The 21,637-nt window shown below is 30.2% G+C and overlaps 2 protein-coding genes across 2 annotated transcripts; both read left to right on the plus strand.

Moving 5' to 3' along the window:
* Positions 1–3,949: 3,949 nt before the first annotated feature.
* On the plus strand, positions 3,950–7,165 carry LOC101214084. The gene is made up of 2 exons (XM_004144742.3): positions 3,950–4,105; positions 4,521–7,165. Exon 2 carries the CDS (start codon positions 4,647–4,649, stop codon positions 6,672–6,674), a length of 2,028 nt encoding a protein of 675 aa, XP_004144790.1. The 5' UTR covers positions 3,950–4,105; positions 4,521–4,646; the 3' UTR covers positions 6,675–7,165.
* Positions 7,166–9,167: 2,002 nt separating this feature from the next.
* LOC101216327 (putative GDP-L-fucose synthase 2) lies at positions 9,168–10,614 on the plus strand. Its single transcript, XM_004144669.3, has 2 exons — positions 9,168–9,326; positions 9,416–10,614. The coding sequence occupies exons 1-2, from the start codon at positions 9,305–9,307 to the stop codon at positions 10,369–10,371; spliced, it is 978 nt and encodes a 325-aa protein (XP_004144717.1). The 5' UTR covers positions 9,168–9,304; the 3' UTR covers positions 10,372–10,614.
* The last annotated feature ends 11,023 nt before the right edge of the window (positions 10,615–21,637 follow it).

A 21,637-nucleotide genomic window follows, 5' to 3' on the forward strand; every position in this document is an offset into this window, starting at 1 on the left:
AGTTTACACTAAAACTTTTTAATAATCGAACTACTTTCATTTTAGTAAAATTAACATGCCAAAGCAGATGAATCAAATCCCTACCATATTAGATAAAATAAGATTCAATCTCACAATGATAAGAATATTTCATCTAAAATAACCTTCACTCGAACATGTCCCTAAAATCTCCAAAATCTTTGTTTTATAAAATCTAAAATGAGAAAGAAAGCGGAAAACAAAAATCCTTGCAAGGGGTAGTTTTGTCATTTCGGAAATTAAGTAAAGCAAGGGTGAGCTGGCAGACAGATACGGATTAAATGGATAAAAATGCGGGACCCAGAAGCTCCCTATTTAGAGATTGACACGTGGGGCCTCGATTGACACGTTTCATTGTGAGAAGCAATCAGATGGGAACGTCATCTGATTTCATAAGGTGGGACCTCACTGCTGATTGGTCCACATAAGAAACCGATCAAAAATCATTATCACAGGTGACCAACAATAATAGAGTTTTTAATTTAGTTTTGTGTCTTTTTGCATTTTTGTAATATATAATTCTCAAAAATAAAATATTTGATCTCTTTTTTTTATTACTTTTGATTTATTTGTTTTTGTTATATAATTGTACTGATACATGAGACTCACATCCAAATCTATAATGAAATAATGTGATTTCATTTACGAGTTAAGAAATTGATTGATTATGCTTGTGAATTACGTTTTATCGTTATTGCTACTGATAGTGTCTCGTATTCAAATAATTCAAAATGCATTTCCTTTCTTGACATGATATAGAAAATTTCAGACTAAAAAAATCTATGGAAAAAAGTTGCATCTTCCACCTCCCCAAGCACGAAGAAGTTTCGAAAGGCTGATTTCTCTTCATTCACTATGGATCAGTACGTACCATCAAAGCAAGATCGAGAGGTTCAAAGAATTTGAATGCGCTTTCTTGATTTTTAGTAGGTTTAGAGACCTTGTTCATTGATTTCTTCGAGTGGGGCTTCGGCCGCAATATTATTTGCACCTTGCACTCATCTTCAGCCAATTTCCCCATCGCACTTAGGTCTCAATTGAATCCAGCCTTGAGACGAGAGTCAAAGACTGTTATCCTAGAATATAACAACGATATATCAATTTTCTAACTCTCATATGATATTTCCCTCTTTTCTATTGAGTTAAAACTTGTGTCGTAGGGCCGATTTTATACCCTCTCACATATTCTCTTGAATATCACACTTTATTATTATTATTACTAGCATCGCGATCTTACAAAAGCAAACCATAATATCTTTTTCACACAACAAAAATGGATAATTTAAACCACAAACTTCTATATCGCTAACACAAGTATGTTAATTGAATTTAGCTTGTTTCGAGTGTAATTATAAATTTTATTGTTATGATTTGTATATATAATTACAAAAACAAGTTGCAACTTTTTTTGAAAATTTATTTTAAATAATAAAACTTCTAAACCATAAACTAATATGACATAAATAGTAGTTTATTTTCTTCTATCACGGTCTATACGTTTATCTATATTTTAATTTTTTTTTTGTTGGGTCTACAAGGATCATCATAAATATTCTCTTTAATCTCAATGAAGGTAGGAATACATTCTTTTGCCCTTTTTTTTCTATTTAATTATACTTTTTGAAAGTAAAATACAATAAAATACTAGACTTTATAACACAACATAATGTATATTAAGAAAGGGCCTAGGAAAAATAATAAATAAAAAAAATAGGTTCAAACAAAGAAGTTTACATTGGAAAAGACAAAGAAAATAAAAACATTCACAAGAAAGGAAAGAATTGATGGATTAAAATATATATTCTTAAAAGTTTGAATTTAGTACATACACTTTTAGCTTTTCATTATAATAATTGCAAATGGATTAAATGATGTGTTCTTAAGTTTGAACTTAATTAGTAACTACACTTTTAACTTTTCATTATAATAATAATTGCAACAATTTTATAATATTCTCTTTCTTTTTCTTTAAATTTTGTAATTCACATATTTCTCTCCCTATTATATGTTTCTATAAAAAAAAACATTCAAAATTTAAGCAAAATTTTCAAAACTAAAATTAGTAATTCATGATGGGAAAAGGTGCACAAATCAGCAATTGATTAATTGATCTTAATTAAGTCATTAATTAATAAATGAAAATATAGTACAATAAACAGCAAATAAAGGAAAATACATTAAAAGACAGAAAAATAAAAGCACTAAATTCAAGCAAAAAGAAGCAAATGATTATCCAATGGAACCTAATGGAACATTATACAACTAATCATAAGAATTGATGTTCAAATCTGGATCCTAATTACTTATGTTCAAAAGGTGAGAGAGAAGAAGAAAAAGAAAGAAGTTTTATGTGAGATGTGAAATAATCTCAATAGTATCTCGAGATTCCAAACATCAAAACCTAAACTTTGCAACTGGCAAAGACAAACGAATAAACTTAGAGAAAGAATTTCTCTCATCTAAAAAAAATTAGTAAAATAAGTAAAAAGAGAATCCCAAACTTTCTGCTTCCGCACATTTTGACTAATCTTATCGAACAACTCATTTTATTCTATAACATTTGGGTGATCGCCATGGGTTAAATAATTAATCTTTAAGTTAGTTATTGAGACTATATGTCTTATTTTTACTATTAGGCCAACCAATAGTAGTTGAGAGTCGCAAACTATTAATTTACGATCAACAAACTTACAAATTAAGTTATCTTGCCCGTGATAGATCAAATATAAATCACTTCAATTTGTTGACTTATATACATTTTGCAAAGCTAAATCAAAGAAAAAGAGACAAAAACACAGGTTTGTTGATATTTAAGAGGTCAAAATTAGGGGAAATTTTTGAAGAAGAAAAAATATATATTCGTCTGCTTCTTCTTCCAGCCTTTTGAATCAAACATATTAAAAGGTAAATCTAAAAGAACTACCACAAGTAATCATTCAGCAATCATAGGAGAGATTCTCAATACTGAAGCAAATCATTTATTCATTATGATCACACAAACAATAACCATAATCTAAAATTATTCCTAGAGATAAGATGCTAGTGAAGGGTATACTTATTAATCAGAGAACAAGTTGTTTCTTCTTGATTTCTTCGTCCTATGTATTCAACATTTAAGCAATTGGTTAATTACAAGCAATGACTTTTACCTTTATTCTGTAGAGTTTTGAAGAAGCTATCAGTACAAGGCTGCCGAATCTTGAAATCTGTAAAGCAAAGGCTATGACAGTTTTCAACTGCATCACTTCAATGAGACTGATCTTATTCTAAAAGCTATGCCAATGAAAATATACTGTATAATCTCAACAATGAAATTGCTTATTTTAGAAACTAATCATAGAATAATACTTGAGTTGTTGTGATAGATTGGAACATTATAAAAAAGAAACAGTAATCCATTAAGGAGGTGTTTGGATTACTGTGTTGAGTTATGAACTCTGAATTTAAAAGTTTGTGGTTGAGTTCTTCAAAAAATGGACAAAGTAAAGAAATGAAAGATAGAATTCCTGAATAACTGTTCGACAATTCAACAAAGGAAACAATTGAGTTATTTAACACCAGTAGGCCAAACACCAACTAATAAGGTTCTAAAAAAATTTTACTATCTATTTTTTCTATAGATCTTATTATAGGTTCTCCATGAAAAATACTACAAACCGTTGCGTTTTTCTGTGTAGTTCCATCCAAGCCATGCCATTTTGCATGCAACGGTCATCAATTTTTCTAAAGATAACGAGAACGAAAAAGTAAATGCAAAAATAATTATAATATTATGCTCCTATTTCCCAAGGCTTCCAAGTGGGTTTCTGGCCACAGGCCTGTTGCCCATGCTCTGCAAACTATAGTAAGCCAATAAGGTGCCAAAAGTTATCTCCAAGGTAAGTAATTCTTATTCTTTTTAAAGGTCAAGTTTGGCTTGCAGTCTAAGCATATGTCGGAGGGATGATTGCTTCTTTCATGTTATATATGTGAGATGTAGCTTTTTAAATTCCTTAGCTTCTTTGAACTGTTTTATTTGTAATCGTTTATTCTGGTTTTAGAGGTTGAGCTTTTTCCTTTTTCAAGCCTCCACAAGCCATCTCTTTTGGTATGACTTTCAATTCTAGCTTCTTTCTTCTTTCTTAGCATGCAAATTATATTTTCCCGCCTTCTATGGTTTTAGAGTTGCCATATCTGTATATATGAACTGTAATTAGCAAATCTTAGGCTGATTTATAGCTTCTTCTTTTTAATTTCTTTGTGTATACATGCTCCACGTGGAAAATACACTTAAATATTCAATAAAACAATATGGTACAAAAGTAGATGATCCAAAAGGTTTTGTGTTCAAACCTTGCAATGTTGTTTTCTGATCGATTAATATTGATTTTTCACATGTTTAGGGGATAATGTATTAAGTTTATTTTCACACTTTAGCTTAAGCTTTTGTCAATTAGTGATTTAACAACCACAAGGACAGATAGTATAAGTTTTGTTCAACTTCTTATATTCTTTTTCTTTAGGGCTGTGATGCAGGAAGGAAGGAAATGATTCAGAAATAACAATGGAAATTTGTTCTATACTCTAGAAGTTTTCGAGTATTCTTCACTTATTTCTATTAAAGGGATTATAAAAGGACAGAAGGCAATATGTTTTCTGAATTATTTGACCTCATTGTACCAGAACATATCAGTTTCATATGGGGTTACTGGGGCATTGAGTTGCTAGTATTGGCAAACTTTGTGTTCCAAGTAATCCTAACTTTCAATGGAAGTCGTAGAAGGCACACACCAGGAAATAGGCTCAGCTTAATTGTTTGGTTTTCCTACTTATTAGCTGCTAAAATTGCAACTGTTGTTCTGGGCAAGCTCACAACAATTGATATAGGGCATGAACAGCGCAATACGCACACACAAGTCCAGGCGTTGTTGGCACCACTAATGTTCATGCAAATAGGAAATCCAGATACAATCACGGCCTACTCAATTGAAGACAACCAACTTGGAGTGAGGCAAGTTTTCAGTATGGTAATCCAAGTGGGAATTATGTTTTACATTCTAGTAAGGTCATGGACAGATTCCAAAACATCGTTTCTTTACTTGCCGATGTCTTTGGCTGGAATAATCAAGTATGGTGAGACTTCATGGGCTCTGAAATCAGCACTTAATGGCAACTTTGGCTTCACAATTGCTGATTTCTTCAAATATCACGAAGTAGCTGATTTGTTTAACAAATTGCCACAGGGAGAGAACGAACTTCCAGAGGCAAACTTGATCTTGAGGGCCTACTATAGATTTTGCTGCCTAAAACCTCATCTTGAAAATTGGCTTTACTATCCTCCAACTGATTGTGATCAAGGTAAACTACACATTAAAGAATGTGGGTATGAAGATGTGTTCAGAATTACAGATGTCGAATTGGGTTTCATGTATGATGCCCTCTACACTAAGGCACCTGTTGTATACACTCGTAAGGGTTTGATTCTTCGTTTAATAAGTTTGCTTAGCGTAATTGCCACACTAGTTGGATTTTCTGTATTGTTCAAGGATGCATTTGTGTACAATATTAGTATTGGCTTCATCCATTTTGTGTTGATAGCAGCTTTGATAATTGAGATTTATCAGATCTTGAGACTACCATTTACAGATTGGGCTATAGTACAGATGGTAAGGCACCATGAAGCTTTCCCAATCCTTCGGGGTTTCTTGCGGTCTCTATCCCCTCAGTCGGCAACTTGGAGAAGGTGGTCTAACACAATGGGGCAGTTCAATCTTTTAGAATTCTGCTTGCAAACCAAGCATCGGAACTACAGCAGAATAAAAATTCTCCGCTATATGGGAATGGATATGAAACTCCGAAAGCAATTGAGTTTGGATCGAATTGACGTCAGTCCAGAGGTGAAAGAATTTGTGGTGACAGAACTGAGAGAGATAGAGGCGATCAAAGGAGAAGAAGAATTTGATCAGAGAGGCCAATGGACAATCAATAGGTACAAAACTTTACTGAACCTCAACAACGAAAACAAATTGATTAAAGCAATTGAAACAACTGTATCAAAGAGACCCTTTGATAAGTGCATCTTCATATGGCACATCACAACAAATATTTTCTATAACATCGAAGGTTATCGTGATACTAGTGTAGGAAATAAAACGGAAGCTATCATGAGTCTATCAGATTATATGATGTATCTTGTGGTGACTCGTTCCCACGTGCTATCAACAACAACTGCAGATATAATATTTGATCATTCATGTGTGAAACTCGGGAAGTTCACAAGAACTGGACGTCTAAAGAAAGAGGACATCTGCAATGATATTCTGAAATTAAAGAAAGAGAGCATCCTTCATGCAAGAGAGCCACATGAACCAATTGAATCAGAAGCAGAAAAAGTAGTTGTAGGAAATTGGCATCTGATGAAGGATGTAAAAGAACTTGCAGACTGCTTATTGGCACTGAGCAACGAGAACAAGTGGAAGCTAATTGGCAGCATGTGGTTTGAGATGTTGGGATATGCTGCAAGTAAATGTGAAATGGAATATCATTCAGAACACATCAGACAAGGTGGTGAATTGATCACTCATGTTTGGCTTTTGATAGCCCATAATGTTACCAAATACAGTTCATATGAATACCATGCGGGAGGTCAAGATGAAGAGACTCCAGCTACTTCTTAGTTAGTTTTTCAACTTCTTTTTCCTTGAGAAATGAAATTTGATTGCTTGTAAGGAAGTTTTATGCATTATCATTTTTTTGTGGTTCATTGATTGTTTTGTAAAAAACATAATAATAATGCATGTGAAGTCATCCTATCGATACTGCTACATGGGATTCCTTAATTATAAAAATTACAATTCATGGGTTTCATTCAAATGGGGTCAAAGATAACGTAAACAATTCCTCAACTGACCTCATCTTCAATGGAGAAAAGTTCCCACCTCGTCCTTAGTCCACTTTCTGCACTCTTCTGATCCATGGACTTAGCCTCTCAATCATTCTATGAAATACTCTTAGAAATCACTGAAGGGAGATTTGGTGAAACCTCTCGAAAGATCTTTATAAGACGATTTATGGAAGAAACTCCACCTCACTTGTATGCTCTTTGCTCTTTTGTATATCGCTTCTGGAATGTTATTTTGAAAGTGTTTTTCCGGTCTCTAGTTTATAATAAATTTCCATGCAATTTCACAACACTAATCAAATAATAATATTGTTTGTAAAATAAACTACTCAAATAACTATTTTCATCTAAAGTTCTCCCGGTCGTAAACTACTATAATAATCTTTGCTCATCTAAAATATTAATGTTTAGCTCAACGATAATTGACACGATACTTCTTATTAAAAATTGAAAGTTTAATCATTTTATATAGTTGTTGTATTAAAAGTAATTCACTGTTGTGGCTTGAAACTATGGTGAGCACCAAAAAACCAAGTACTCAATAAACTAAGGTTAGACGAATTGAGAGCAAGCGATTGAAGAAAGAAATAGCTCGGTCGGGAAAGAGTCCAAACCAACATTTAAAAATAAATTAAAGCATAAAATCGATTGACTGACAGATCAATAGCCTATTTGCACTATTCGACAGTCAAGTCGGTTTGAATATTTATTAAATTAGTCATAGCATGTTCATTAACAGTTTGGTTGGAAAATCGACTCTAACCAATATATCCAAAACCTATTTGAAAGGAACCTACTCAATTTTCTATTTTTGCTTTCTTTTTAAAACAAAATATAAGAAAATGAGGATTGTACTCTTAGTATAATAGATATTTCCTTTTCCCTTCTTTCTCGATTCAATTTCTCACTTTTACTCTTGGCTTTTAAATTAAAATGGTATATATATTTGTTGTTTGTGAATGTTCTTAAAATGAGCTAAATTTTGAAACCTATCCCATTTGATTTTTTTATTTTGTTTTTAAAAATTAATTTCTCTACTTTTTCATCTCTAAAATATTTATAAAACAGGATAAATTATATATATAAAAAAATATGTCTATAAAAAATATGCTGAATTTTTAAAAATTTAAAAAATGTCATTAAACTTTAAAAAAGAATTAAAAAAAATTGAAAACGTTAAACATTAAAATTTTGTTAATTTGCATGAATATGTCCATATTTCTATGGATAATTTCACATTTTCAGATAGAGTGGATGAATAGATATTTCTATTCCATTGTAAAAAATCACAAATCACACAAAAATAAACCTGAAAATGACATTAATATAATAAAACAAATGTCTATTTACTTGTTTGAAAACAACAAAATACTATTTACTAATTTAAATTTATTTTATAATTTTTCCACAAACATCTATCCAAATGAAAATTTATGTAAAGTTAAAACTTCCATATATCTTTCAACATTTTAAAATTTGGTTAAAACATAAAATTCCATAAAATCTAAAAATTTTCAAAATAAAAAAATCCCTTTGTAACATAGTAAACAAAAATTAGTTGAATAAAAAAAACTCACGTTGATAGATCTATCTACAATTAAAATAAATTTAAAATTGTAATTTTAACCTGAAATTTTGGTTAGTGAAAAAATTCGTGTAAAATTTAGATTATTTTAAAACTTTTTAATAGTTTATCGGTATATTTTAAACAAAACTTAAACAATTTTAGATATTTTTTAACCATTTTTTAAAGTTTAAGTGCATTATTTAAACTTTTGAAAGTTTATGGATATTTTAAAATAAACAATAAAGTTTAGGGAACATTTTTATATAATTTAACTTAAAAAAATATAAAAGATATATTTACGATAGGTTACTGTATGTGTCTATTGTAGAAATCTTTCGTAATTTTTTGTATTTGTAAATATTTTTCTTAATTCCTATCTTTTTTTTGGAGCTGGGGAGCATGTGCACATTTGAATTAAGCAGGGGTATTTTAGTAAATTTAACATTTTTGACAAACTGATTTTTGTTAGATTTTCAAATAATTTGAAGTTTTGGTATTTTAAAATTATTTTGCTATAGTTGTCTTCTTATTACAATTAAAGATTTTAATTTGTAGCCTTTTTTAGTACAACAGATTTAAATGTGTAATTAAATTAAAATAAATAATGCTTAAGAAACAATCAAAGGTGAAAATATGTAATTAATTTAAGATTTAATACAAGCATCAATGAATTGTAATTCAACGGCCAGGATTGCATCTAACGCAATCATCAGATGATAAACTAAACTCCTCCAATAAAAATCACACTGAATCCGCGACTCTATCGTTTATTATACGCCCTCACATATTCCTTCCTCCTCTCGCCGCCTGCCGACGATTCTCTCCTTCCACTTCCCACGATGGGCGGCGCCGCCGACAACGGTAATCTCTCTCTACATTCAGTGGCGGTTCGCGTTTCTTAGATCTCTGAATCCTTTCTGAAATTTCTCTTTTCTCTTTGATTTTTGCAGCTTCATCGGGATCCTCGTTTCTCTTCGATAAATCGGCGAAGATCTTCGTGGCTGGTCACCGTGGACTCGTCGGTTCCGCCATTGTCCGAAAACTCCAGCAGCTTGGATTCACGAATCTCATTCTTCGTTCTCACTCTGAGCTTGACCTAACTCGCCAATCCGATGTCGAATCGTTCTTCGCTAATGAAAAACCTCGATTCGTTATCCTCGCCGCCGCGAAAGTTGGTGGAATTCACGCTAACAACACCTATCCAGCGGATTTCATCGCCATTAACCTTCAAATCCAAACTAATGTCATCGATTCAGCCTACCGCTATGGCGTTGAGAAGCTACTATTTCTCGGTTCATCATGTATTTATCCTAAATTCGCTCCACAACCGATTCCTGAAGACGCATTACTAACCGGTCCTCTGGAGCCGACAAACGAGTGGTACGCGGTGGCGAAGATCGCCGGAATCAAAATGTGTCAAGCATATCGAATTCAATACAAATGGGATGCAATTTCAGGAATGCCGACTAATCTATACGGTCCAAACGATAATTTCCACCCGGAGAATTCACACGTATTGCCGGCATTGATGAGGAGATTTCATGAGGCAAAGGTTAAAGGAGCAAAAGAAGTGGTGGTTTGGGGAAGTGGAAGCCCTTTGAGGGAATTTCTTCACGTCGACGATTTGGCCGACGCCGTCGTTTTCCTCATGGAGGAATACAGTGATTTGGGGCATTTGAATGTTGGAAGTGGGAAGGAGGTGAGTATCAAGGAGCTGGCTGAATTGGTGAAAGAAGTGGTGGGATTTGAAGGAGATCTTGTTTGGGATAAATCAAAACCTGATGGAACTCCAAGGAAATTGATGGACAGTTCTAAGCTTGCTGAATTGGGATGGAATCCAAAGATTTCTCTCAAAGATGGGCTTGTGGATACTTACAAATGGTATGTTCAAAATGTGCAGCAATGAAGAAATGAACAGGAAAAAACACAGGTTAGTCCACCATTTTCAATCATCTGTTTGATCCTTTTGTTGTGATTGTAGTTTAAAAATCTATATTACTGAATCTAATTTGCAAGATATGAAGCTTTTATTGTTTTCTGATATTATATCATCTACGATTACATCCGCTATAGAGATTCTGTTTGATCTTTCCTTACCACTAGTAGATTGAACCAAATACAATTCCGAATAAATTTTGCATTTTGGAGATTTCTTTTCTCTTTCATTTTTAAACAACTACTCTAAAATGCTTGTGTAACGCACAATTATACAAAAAACACTTGGAAATCGAAGTCTAAAGAGAAACATGAAACCTTACCTAGGATTGCTCTCCACACCCTGAAAAAACTCTATGATTTCATAACAAAGGCACACACCTCAGCAGACCACAAGAACCGAACCTATCCCTTTTACAGGAGTGTTGAGGAGTAACTCTTCGATCATATCTCTTTGATATAGTCCCTCCCTCTTATTGGAGAACCTTGTCTTTCCTGCATTTTGTTTTGCAAGGCTTAGGGATTTTGAAGTGCTTGTGGGTGTGAGAATTTTGATCTATAATGGAAGAAATTCGTATCAGTTTGAGATAGCTGTAATGACAAGTTCATAACAGGCAGTTTAGAAGGAAAACAAATACAATTTTCTGTTTTTAAGTGGGAAGTTGGGTATTTAGATTTGAGGTAGCTGTGTTTAAATAGACCACGAAGCAAAGCAAATCAATCATTTGTGAATATTTAAGTCTCCCTTAGATTGGAGAAATGTTAGACCAAAATGGCTCAGTTGAAGTATGTATTTACTTTCTTTCTTTCAAGTCGGAAGTTGAATACCACAGTTTTGATTCCAATTAAATATTTTGGATTAATTTATTTGCATTTTGTCCATTTTAATTAGGACCTTTCATCACAATTTAAAAATAAGTTAAGAGAGAAGAGTTCACCTTACTTGGAGTCATTTTTTGGATTTAAAGGGGAAAATGATTTTGAAATTCTTCAAATTACCTTTTTTTTCTTTTCATGTTCAAAATAAATTCACCTTTAATCACTCAAAAATAATAAAATTTTAACTTTTTTTTTTTGCCTTTAAATGTAATTTTTATACCATAAAAAATTTGATTGAGTGATAAATAACATGTTCGAGGTGATTTTAAAAATGAATACTTAGGTGATGTTGTCTTAAAGAAGTTATTTAACAATTTGCATTTACGGTGTGTTTGGTAGTTTGGTAGTGATGTTGAGATGATCAAAATCACTTTTTTTTTTTATTTTTTATTTTACATTAACAAAAATTTATTTTTAAAAAATATAAAATCATTTCAAATTGGTTTGAAAGGAATTAGGTGATAGGTGATTTTGGTTGAGTAATTTTTATCGATTAGATGATTATATTAGTTGGATGGAAAGTTGATGTTTATAAATAATGTTGTAGGGTTTTTTTTTCACTTCATTTCATTGCTCACACTATACAATATTTGTTTGTAAGTCACGAATTCAACCCTTAAATTGTTGAATAACTATTTCGTTTTTTTAATTAAGTCTATAAATACTACTTTTTTGTTTTTAAATTTCTTCCCTTTTTGTTATCTATTTTTTATAAATGGTCTAAAAATCAAACCAAAATTTGAAAACTAAAAGAAAAAAGTTTTTAAAAGCTTTTAATAACGTGTTTTTGTATTTCAAATTTGGGTAAAAATCCTACCATTGTTTGTATTGTTGTAAGAAATGAAGAAGAGATGTGATTAATTTTCAAAAATTGAATTTAAAACCGAATCGAACCCAACCCTTTCAACCCTTTCTACCCAATTTGAATTTGAGAAATTAAAAAACAAAATCAAAAGAAAAGAAAAAAGGGGAAAAGAAGCCACGATGGATCCAAAGGATAAAAAATAAAATAATTGTTGTTTATTTTGTTGTTGTTGTGATTTACTGGACATAAGGTGGGTTCCCTATTTGGTATTTTATAAAATGGATGGGATTGAGTTTGGTTCTCTTCTCACGTGGCTCCAAAATAACGAAACCTTAAGACCCATCGTTTTCATTTATATCTTATGTTCCCATGTAATCTCTCATCACCTAACCTTTCTGTCTATTTCTATCTTAACCCACCAAATAAAACAAAACTTTTTCTTATAAAAAAAATATCTATTTGTTTCACTCCAACACTTACAACAAAAGGTTATATATTATAATCGATTTCAAACATCGTACAAAATATAATAGAATTAAGATAGACTACTATTTGTATCTATTATGATGTAGTTAGACACATGTAGTAGAATAAAATTATTAGTATTTATGTGTTTACCGTTATATTAGTGAAGGTTTAATATCGTGTCTATAAAGTAGTCAAATTGAAAAACAATGTAACAAATCATCCAGTAACAAGAAACCATATTATATTTCTATTTTCAAAATCTTAAAAAGGTAGGGAACATTTGAGGGGGTGTGATGATTATTATAACATGTGGGTTACAATAAGGTGCATATTATCTTAATATAGTTATAACTATAATAACAATGTAGTATTTGAGATCTAGACTAAATAAAATGGGTTGCACACAAAGAAAGAGGGAGATAAGATGAGAACGAAACACTAAACATTGTAGTAAAAAGGATTTTGAAGAGTGATGTTGTAGTTAATTACAAGTATCAAAGTTGGAAGTACCAACTGGTGTTGTAACGTCTCAAGTTTAGATGGGGCACAAATGAATCAAGATTACATTTGAATAAGTGGAATATTGAGAAAACGAACTCAAAAGAATTGAAAATCACTATCTATACCGACAAGGTATACTTTCATTTAAGTGACTCAGTCATGAAAACTTCAAATTTAAGTGTGTTTAGCTTGAAGCAATTTTATGTTCGGTGACCATTTTTCTAGAAAGTATCTTTGTTAGGACAAACCATTTTGAAAGAACCCATGGTGATTTGCGAAGACAATCTTTTCTCTTAAAAACAATTTAGACATGCAATGATAACGTTGTCAAATTGTAGGGAAATGCCAAGGTCGTTTTGTGTTAATCCAAATTTAGAATTCTGGTTCGAACCATGGTCTTGAGGCATTACAATTTAATTAAAACATAAAGTGGACTATAATAGCTTACGTGGTCGAATTACCGACTTTAAGTTAATGCGAAAAAGTAATACAATTTCCTCCCTCCAATCAATTTTCATTTGGATATTTTTTTTAAATAACAATAAATTATTTTCATATGCATTAAACCAATTACCAAACATATATGTATGGTATAAAATTGATATAATTTCATAAAAACAAGATATTCTAACAATAATTTTGTTAAAAGTTGTGATTTTAGCTATGTTATTTTAAATTACTAAATTTAGGATGATTCGGAATTGCTTTTTGTTAAAATTATTAGGTAAAGTAGCCAAATACGAACAATAAATTAAAATTATAAAATTTATATAAGTTACTACATAGATGATCTTTCATACGAGAGATTGGGACGTTCGAATCTTACCAAAAAGAAATTATTATAAATGAAGCTTTTTAAATATAGAAAAACGAAGATTACTACCATTATCTAAAACTAATAGAAGTCTATCAAGTTGATACACGTCTATTATGATATAGACTAATAAAAGTTTATTCGTGTCTTTTCAAATTTTATTTATTTGCAAAAATTTCTCTATCATGTATTCAAATATCATCCCTTTATTTTATATTTCTTTTTAACTTTATAATAAATTGATTGATTTGATACTTAGGCCGAAATAGTAACCCTTTTGATTCTTTTGTATTTAAATTTAATTATAATTTAATAAAGTATGTAAATTCTTTTAAAATATAATTTTTAAATATTTTAACAACATTCTCAAATACACCAAAATATATATAAAATATAGATTAATTTCGTATATCAGAGTCAAATTTGAAACTTTATTATATATAATAATTTTTCATATTTAATATGATTTTAAAAAGAGAAATTTTCAAATATAGTAAAATAAACTAAATTTTTTGCAAAATATAGTTTGTATTCTATCACACAAATAGAAGGATATCGGTGTCTACCAATACATATTTCTATCAATTACTGTAGTACATTTTATCGTCAATTTGTTATTTTTTACGATTTTACTTTCATCAAGCCAAAAATTTTAATATTTTGAAAAATTGACAAAGTTTTTTAGATAATTTTTGGGTACAAATTTCAACTTTTTCCTATTTTTATTTAATGCACTGTTTTTTTTTTAAGAAAAATAGAAAAGATTGAACATTTAAGTTGTGAAATAAAGGAATTAATTATTGAAGATTATTCAAAAACTTTGAATGGAAGGCTCAAGAAAAGTTAAGGTTTACTTTATTAAAAAACAAACCAACAAACTCCAATAACGTTCTTTTCCCACTTTCTTTCTTTTTGTTATTTGGACAAAGAAAAAAATATAGAAAATCATTTGGGATTTCTTTTCCTTTTTTGTTTGTAAATGGATTTTAATATTTTCGTGTCAATAGTTTTAATATATTTTTATTTTAAAAAATGTTCTCTATTTTTATAGTTGAGTGATGCTGATTTATTCGATGTGAGTTTGATTTAGTGATATTGATACAATATTTGTTTTTAAAGACCAGAGTTTAAATTTGTTAGCCTGCAGCTCTAACACTAAACTTTTTTTTTATTGGATGTGAATCATAATTATAGAGAAGAATAAGTCATGGATTTTTTTAGTGATGGATAGAGACGGAAGTCTATCACTGTTTGTGGATAGCGATAGTGTTCTACCATTGTCTATCATAAAAAAAATATGGTAAATTATGTGTGTTGTTTCGGATGTATATCATTGTCTAGACGTACATTACTATTACTTATAGATTGTTGGTGATAGTTATGCTATATAATATTATTTAAAGTTTTGTTGATTTGTCGTTTTAATATATCTTTTTAAACGAAAAACTATAGGAAAATTAACTATGGTTTCAAATCACTTCAAAAATGGAAAATTTGTATAGATAATCAATAGTGAAACTAGATAGACAATGATTGACAGGACATATAACTCTATATTTATCTATTAGTGATAAAAAAAATTATATATATCGATTGGTGATAGTCAAAGATAGAGCTATATCTTTGTCTATCACTATTGTTCGCGTAAGATTGTAAACAAATTCGGTCAATCAAAGAAGACGAATAACAAGCACATGATTTCTATAGTTCTTGTCATTAATAAAAAAAAATAAAGTTCTATTTATATCCATCACTGATGAAAATAAAGTTCTATCACTTACAATCACAAACAAAAAGAAAGTCACAATTAATGGTATATTAAGGACATAGTCGAATTGTACAAAGTGATATAGTTGAACTTCAATCAAATGAATTTGGACGATATCCATAATTGATAGAAAATGATACACTTAGAACTGAGATAAATGTCTACAACAAAGGACATTGATTGAATTGATATAGATGGTTTAAAAAGAGGAAGAAAATTGTTCTATCAATAGTTTATCACTCGTAATTCTAACACATTTAACTAATACAATAGTTTATCAATTTCCCCTTTAGCTTTATTATATTCTATATTAATCCAATAAATTTAAATATTTAGTACTATATAGTCTTTATAATTAATTTCAGTAGTTAATTAATCAAAATACATTTGTATTTTAAACCTAAACATCTGACTCACTTCTTTCAACTTTAACTACTAAAAAAATCAAAATGTATGCCATTTGCTTAAATAATTTCCTTTAATTTTGAAAAAAAATGTTAAACAAAGTTTACTTACTATTCGACCGAGTGTTTGGGTTAAGGAGTAAATTAGTTTAGTTATAGATTATTACAACTGTTTAGAATAATATTTACTGAAAATACATAAATTTAAATTGTACAATTTAAATATATTGAATATGAACTTCAAATTATAACTAAAATAGTAGTCTTTTTAATTACTATTTTGATGGATGAATTTTGTAAAATTGTTCTACTTAGTTTTCTACTTTTAAAAAAATTACTTCGATTCTTGCCGATAGAATGTACTTCGAATACATAAACAAAAGTAACACATTTATCAAATAAAACCAAAAAACTAATTTTGTTTTTTTTTTCTTTCTAAAAACTCAAATCTTTACATCTCGTCAAATGAGTTAAATTTTGTAATAAAAAGTAAATTGAGAAGCAGTATTTAGAAACCCCAAAATGATTGCAATAATTTGGATGAATGAATCCATGATGTGGCATTTAATTAAAATGAGTTGGATTATGGATGTTCACAGCAACGTAGATTATATTAGCATCAATTTGTATAACCCAATAAATAAAAGAGAAAAGAAATAGTAACAAAAAGTAGTGATAGGTCCACAAGTAATCGTCCTCAGCGTTATTTCCAAATACCCATTTCGGTATTATTGCCAAGTTTCCATTTTCCAATTTTTTTTTCTAAATTCATCCTTCTTCTTTCTTTCTTTTTTTTTTCAATAATCATATAATAATAATAACAATAATAATTTCTTTTCTTTTGTAGAAAATAAAATAAAATAAAATAAAAAGGGGTTTTTGGTACTGACATACTGTAGAGCCACCGTTCCCAAGAGTTTACATTAATTGCAAGACAGAGCGACAGAACAGTGCCCTAAATATTCAATATAATATCAATTCATTCATTAAAATACAAATATCAAATCATTTCTATTTTTCTATTTTTTAAATTCTTAATACTAACTAATACAACAGTTGGCCCTTTCAAACTTCCAATTTCCCCACACCGCCGTCTACACCGCCCTCTCCGCCGCCCCCTCCACTATTTTCTTTTTACTCACCAACACCCAAAATGACTCTTTTTTTTTAACATTCTTCTAGAGAGAGACACACAGAAATATATATATATATATATATATATATATATATATAATAGAAGTAAAATAATATTAACCCATTTCATTAAATTAAAAAATAAATTAGAAAGAAAGAGCAAAATGTACCTAAAATGAACATAATGGAAAAAGAGAGTGAGAGAGAAGCCAAAAATTAAGATTAAGAAAAGAAAGGAAAAAGAAAAGGCAATTACAAGAGATTGAGCCGGTCCGCCAATATCACCACCAAAACCGCCGCCGCGTCACGGCGGTTCAGAGATCAAACGCCGGAGGAGCCACGGAGGAGATAAGCCAGAAGGGTCCTGCAGAAGCTAGTTTTTCTTTTTTTTTTTTGCGCCCACCGTAGATCCCGCCGTGTTCCTCATTCTATTTAAGTCGATTCCGCCACCGCCACCGCCAGCTCCGTCGCCTCCGCCGCCGCAAGAGGATGAGACGAGACATGTGAAAGGGCAAAAGGGGGAAAATGGAAGATTTGGGATATTTTTTAAAAAAAATTAAAATTTTCTTGAGGTGTAAAAAAATTAACTTGAGAAACACTCAAGGATGGAATGTAAATTTGGGGAGTGGGTCAGATATACAAAAGAATGATAGTCAAAAGAAAAATGGAATAAAAATCCAAAATAAACAAGAAGAGAACGAGAGACGAGAAACATTTGGGTGTTGGGGTTTTTTTTCTTTTCTTTTTGGTTCAATCTCTCTCTAGTTTCTTTTTGTTGTTTTTTCTCTCTCTAGTTTCTTGTAAATGGGGTTTTCTCTCTGCTACTGTCAACAGAAGGGAAAAGGGAGAAATTGGCAATCAATGCTTCATAAGAACAGAAGGATAAAATGATAAAAAAGAAAAAGAAACAAATTGCAAGTTCTGCTTTTTATACTCTCAAACTTTAAACTTTCATTTCTGTATAATTGACCTCTCAAATTTATAATAATTGTAAACTAGTTACACGTAATACATATGTTTTGTACGTTACGATCTTGTAGTTTTACTTTTAATTATTTTTTACACAGTACAACATTTTTTATTTTAATTTTATGATATATCTACTCTAAAGTGACATGAAATGATACATTGTGTCCTAGTATAAATTACTATTTTCATTTGATTATATATATGTATGTATTCTCTAAACTTTGGATCTCATGAAATAATTAGATTTTCGAATGATGAAAATTGAACTCTAAAAAATTTATATAGTTGTTACAACTTTTACAATTATGTAAGTTTGATGATTTTTGTTTTAACAATTGTCTAAGATTGAAGGCTTAATTTTACTATTTAAAGGTTTGAACGTTTTGCAATAACAATTATATTTTAGGGGTGATTTTTGCAATTTTTTAAAAATAAACGTATTAGTTTTTTTTTTTTGTTAAATTAAAATTTTAATAATTGTGGTTATAAAGTTTGATAAAAGTCTCATAAACAGTGTTTATGTTAGGGGCTAGTTATGATTTTATTAAACGATGGACTATTTTTATGAGATATGATTAAATTATATGAATTAAAATTTAACTGTTAGAATCATAGGAGACTAAATTTCAATATATTTTTTTCAAATCAGGTTGACCAAATTTGTAATTTAATTGTTGATGCCGTAAAATTTGTTTTATAGGAAGATTTGTCTGGGTGCCTGCAAGACAAATGAAGGTAAGCACATGTATGGAGTCTAGTCACACTGTGGCGTTCAATTTAGTCTTGTGCTTTCGAGTGACTAGACAATAGAAAAAGTGATAGGTTATTTAGGTGTATTTGGGCAAACCTTTGACTAATTACCTTTGTTGTTTATAGAATACATTGATTCATAGCTGACACTTGGGTCATAATTGCGCCTCTCTTAAACTTTCATTACCGTTGAGTTGATAATCAATTAGTATTTGCATTACCATTGTGATAGACCAAGAATGCTCCTATCAACTCCTTTTATGACACTTGTCTGTTTGAAATTTGATCGGTTTCACATTCAATGTTTTAGAGCTCTTTCTTTGTGGGTCCTCTAAGCTGTCCTTGGTACTGCATTGTGATCTCCTCTTAACAATAGGTAAGACTCTCTGGTTGTGGGCTCTCCTTCTGTGACTTCTCTCAATAGGATTTCTTTTAGGTTCCGTTGAGCTCGTCTTGAGCTATCTCCTAGCTCCTATGAACTTTTACTTCTATTGAGTTTTCCTTGTGGGTCTTGTGGAGTTGTCTAACCTCTCCTTCATGAGTGCTCTTCTTGAGCTTTCTCCTATGCTCCTTTGAGCTGCTTTTCTCGAGCTTGCCTCATAGGTCCTGCTGGGTTGCCTAAGCTCTCTCCCGGGCTTCTCTCACCTATTATTGAGTCTACCTTCCATATCCCACAGAGTTGTCTAAGCGCTCTCTCATAGGTGCTTCTTCTCTTGAGCTCGCCCATTTTCTCATCTCACCTCTTTTTAAGCCTACCTTCTAGGTTCTCATGGAGCTGTCCAAGCTCTCCTCCATGTGGATGTGATGCTCCTCTTGAACTCTCTCTTAGGCTCTTAGAGCCTCTCTTTAGCTCACTCATGGGTTCACCGAACTCCCTCTATTATTGCTTAGGTTTTTCCATGGGTTCTCTTGTGCAGGCTAAAATTTACCAAACAACAACTCCTTTTGTTTATTGATCTGATAATTTTAATTTTTTTGTTAATCCGTTCTTTTTAGAACTAATTTATGTGAATGTTTTCCTTTTTCATATAATAAAAATTTCTAGTGCTCTAACCAATTAGTTTGCTTTAAATGTTAACAGAGTCATAATCTAACATTATTGTTTTCTTTCATTTAGGAAAAAGTGTCAAAACCAAAGACAAAGTTAACATAAAAGTCTCAACCACAAACAACAACTAAAAAATGTCAAAGTTAACAACTACCAACAAACAACAACTAAAAATTGTAAAAGTTAACACTAATAGTACTCCCCCAAGCTGATAACTTTAAGCTCATTGGAACAAAAAATCTATATTATAAAGTAAATTAGTTATATTACTTGGTTTTGTTAAAATACCAAATTTGGTCCAATAATCTTCAGTTGGTTAAATTTTAGTTATTATAATTATTTTTAATAAATCTTATATTTAACTTTCATAGTTTTTATTAGGAAAATTTTAAATTATCTATTAGTATCCTTACTTTGAATTTTGAAAGCATATCCAAATATTGTATTTTAGATAAAATTTTTGTTGAGAAAAAATTAGTAAAAGTACTGAAATTAAAATCAAACATTTGAAATTGCATTAAAAGATTAAAAAAACAAATAAATAAAATTTTAAAAATTTATTTATATTTTGTAAATAGTTTTATTTTTATAACAAAATTCCATTTATTTACATTTGGTTTGTAAAAATTGACTGAGCAGCTGCCTCCACCTGCAGCCAAAAGGGCACCAAACCCAATTACTTCACTAAGACCCTACCCTACACCATAGCCTTGGACCAATCTTACTTTCATATACTTTAAGTCATACAGTCTTCATAAGTTGGAGTTTGGATTGAGAAATTTTTTCCTCCGAGAAAAACTCTTATTAATTGCGGATTTGTTTGGATTGATTTTACAGAATACGACATATTTTAATTTGGTTTATTTAAACTGATTTTACGTCAAAATTGTTTAAAATATACTTAAAAAATCGTTTTAAATAACTTTGATATTTCAAATTAAACACTTGAAAATGTAATTCATCCATGTGATCAATCTAACTAAAAAAAATTGGATTGAGTTGGTTTGGATTACTCAAATCATTTATAAAAATTTTGGTTCTAAAAAGAAATAAAAAATTTGATTTAAGTACTTTTATATATGGATTCGAGATTAATAACTCGGATTGATCTTGTATAATGAAACTTATCTTTTGAAAGTGTCAAAATATTATTTTTAGAAGTTGTTTGAGAATAAATTTTTAAAAAACATTAATGAAATTAAATAATGCTATAATAAATATAAGGATCGTTTTAAAGTTAATGTTAAATTGGAGTTTGGTTGAGTTATTTTAGTGAACCCATGAACCAACCCAGTCCATAAATTTTTTGTTTATTTGAACTCAACCCAATCAAAAGTTGATTGATTTTTTCCAGTTATTAGATTTTATGAACACCACTACTTTAATAATTTATATTTGTAATATTACATTTTTCTCGGGTTATTGATTATAAAAAAATATTTTTTTGGTTCCTATGTTTTTGGGTTTATTTTTATTTAGTCCTTACATTTCAAAATGTTACGCATTTAGTCCTTACGTTTTAGTTGTTGGTTTCAATTTAGTTTAAAAGTATCAAAATGTTAAAATTTTATCTTTAAGATATGAGTTTTCTTTCAATTTGGTCCATAGATTTCAAAATCTACATTTTTAACATAAATTTTTCATTATATACTCACCTTTAAATATTGATGCTAATATTCAGAGAGCTTTTGCAAAAA

This window comes from Cucumis sativus, chromosome 2, assembly GCF_000004075.3.
Source record: "Cucumis sativus cultivar 9930 chromosome 2, Cucumber_9930_V3, whole genome shotgun sequence".
In the NCBI taxonomy this organism is placed as follows: domain Eukaryota; kingdom Viridiplantae; phylum Streptophyta; class Magnoliopsida; order Cucurbitales; family Cucurbitaceae; genus Cucumis; species Cucumis sativus.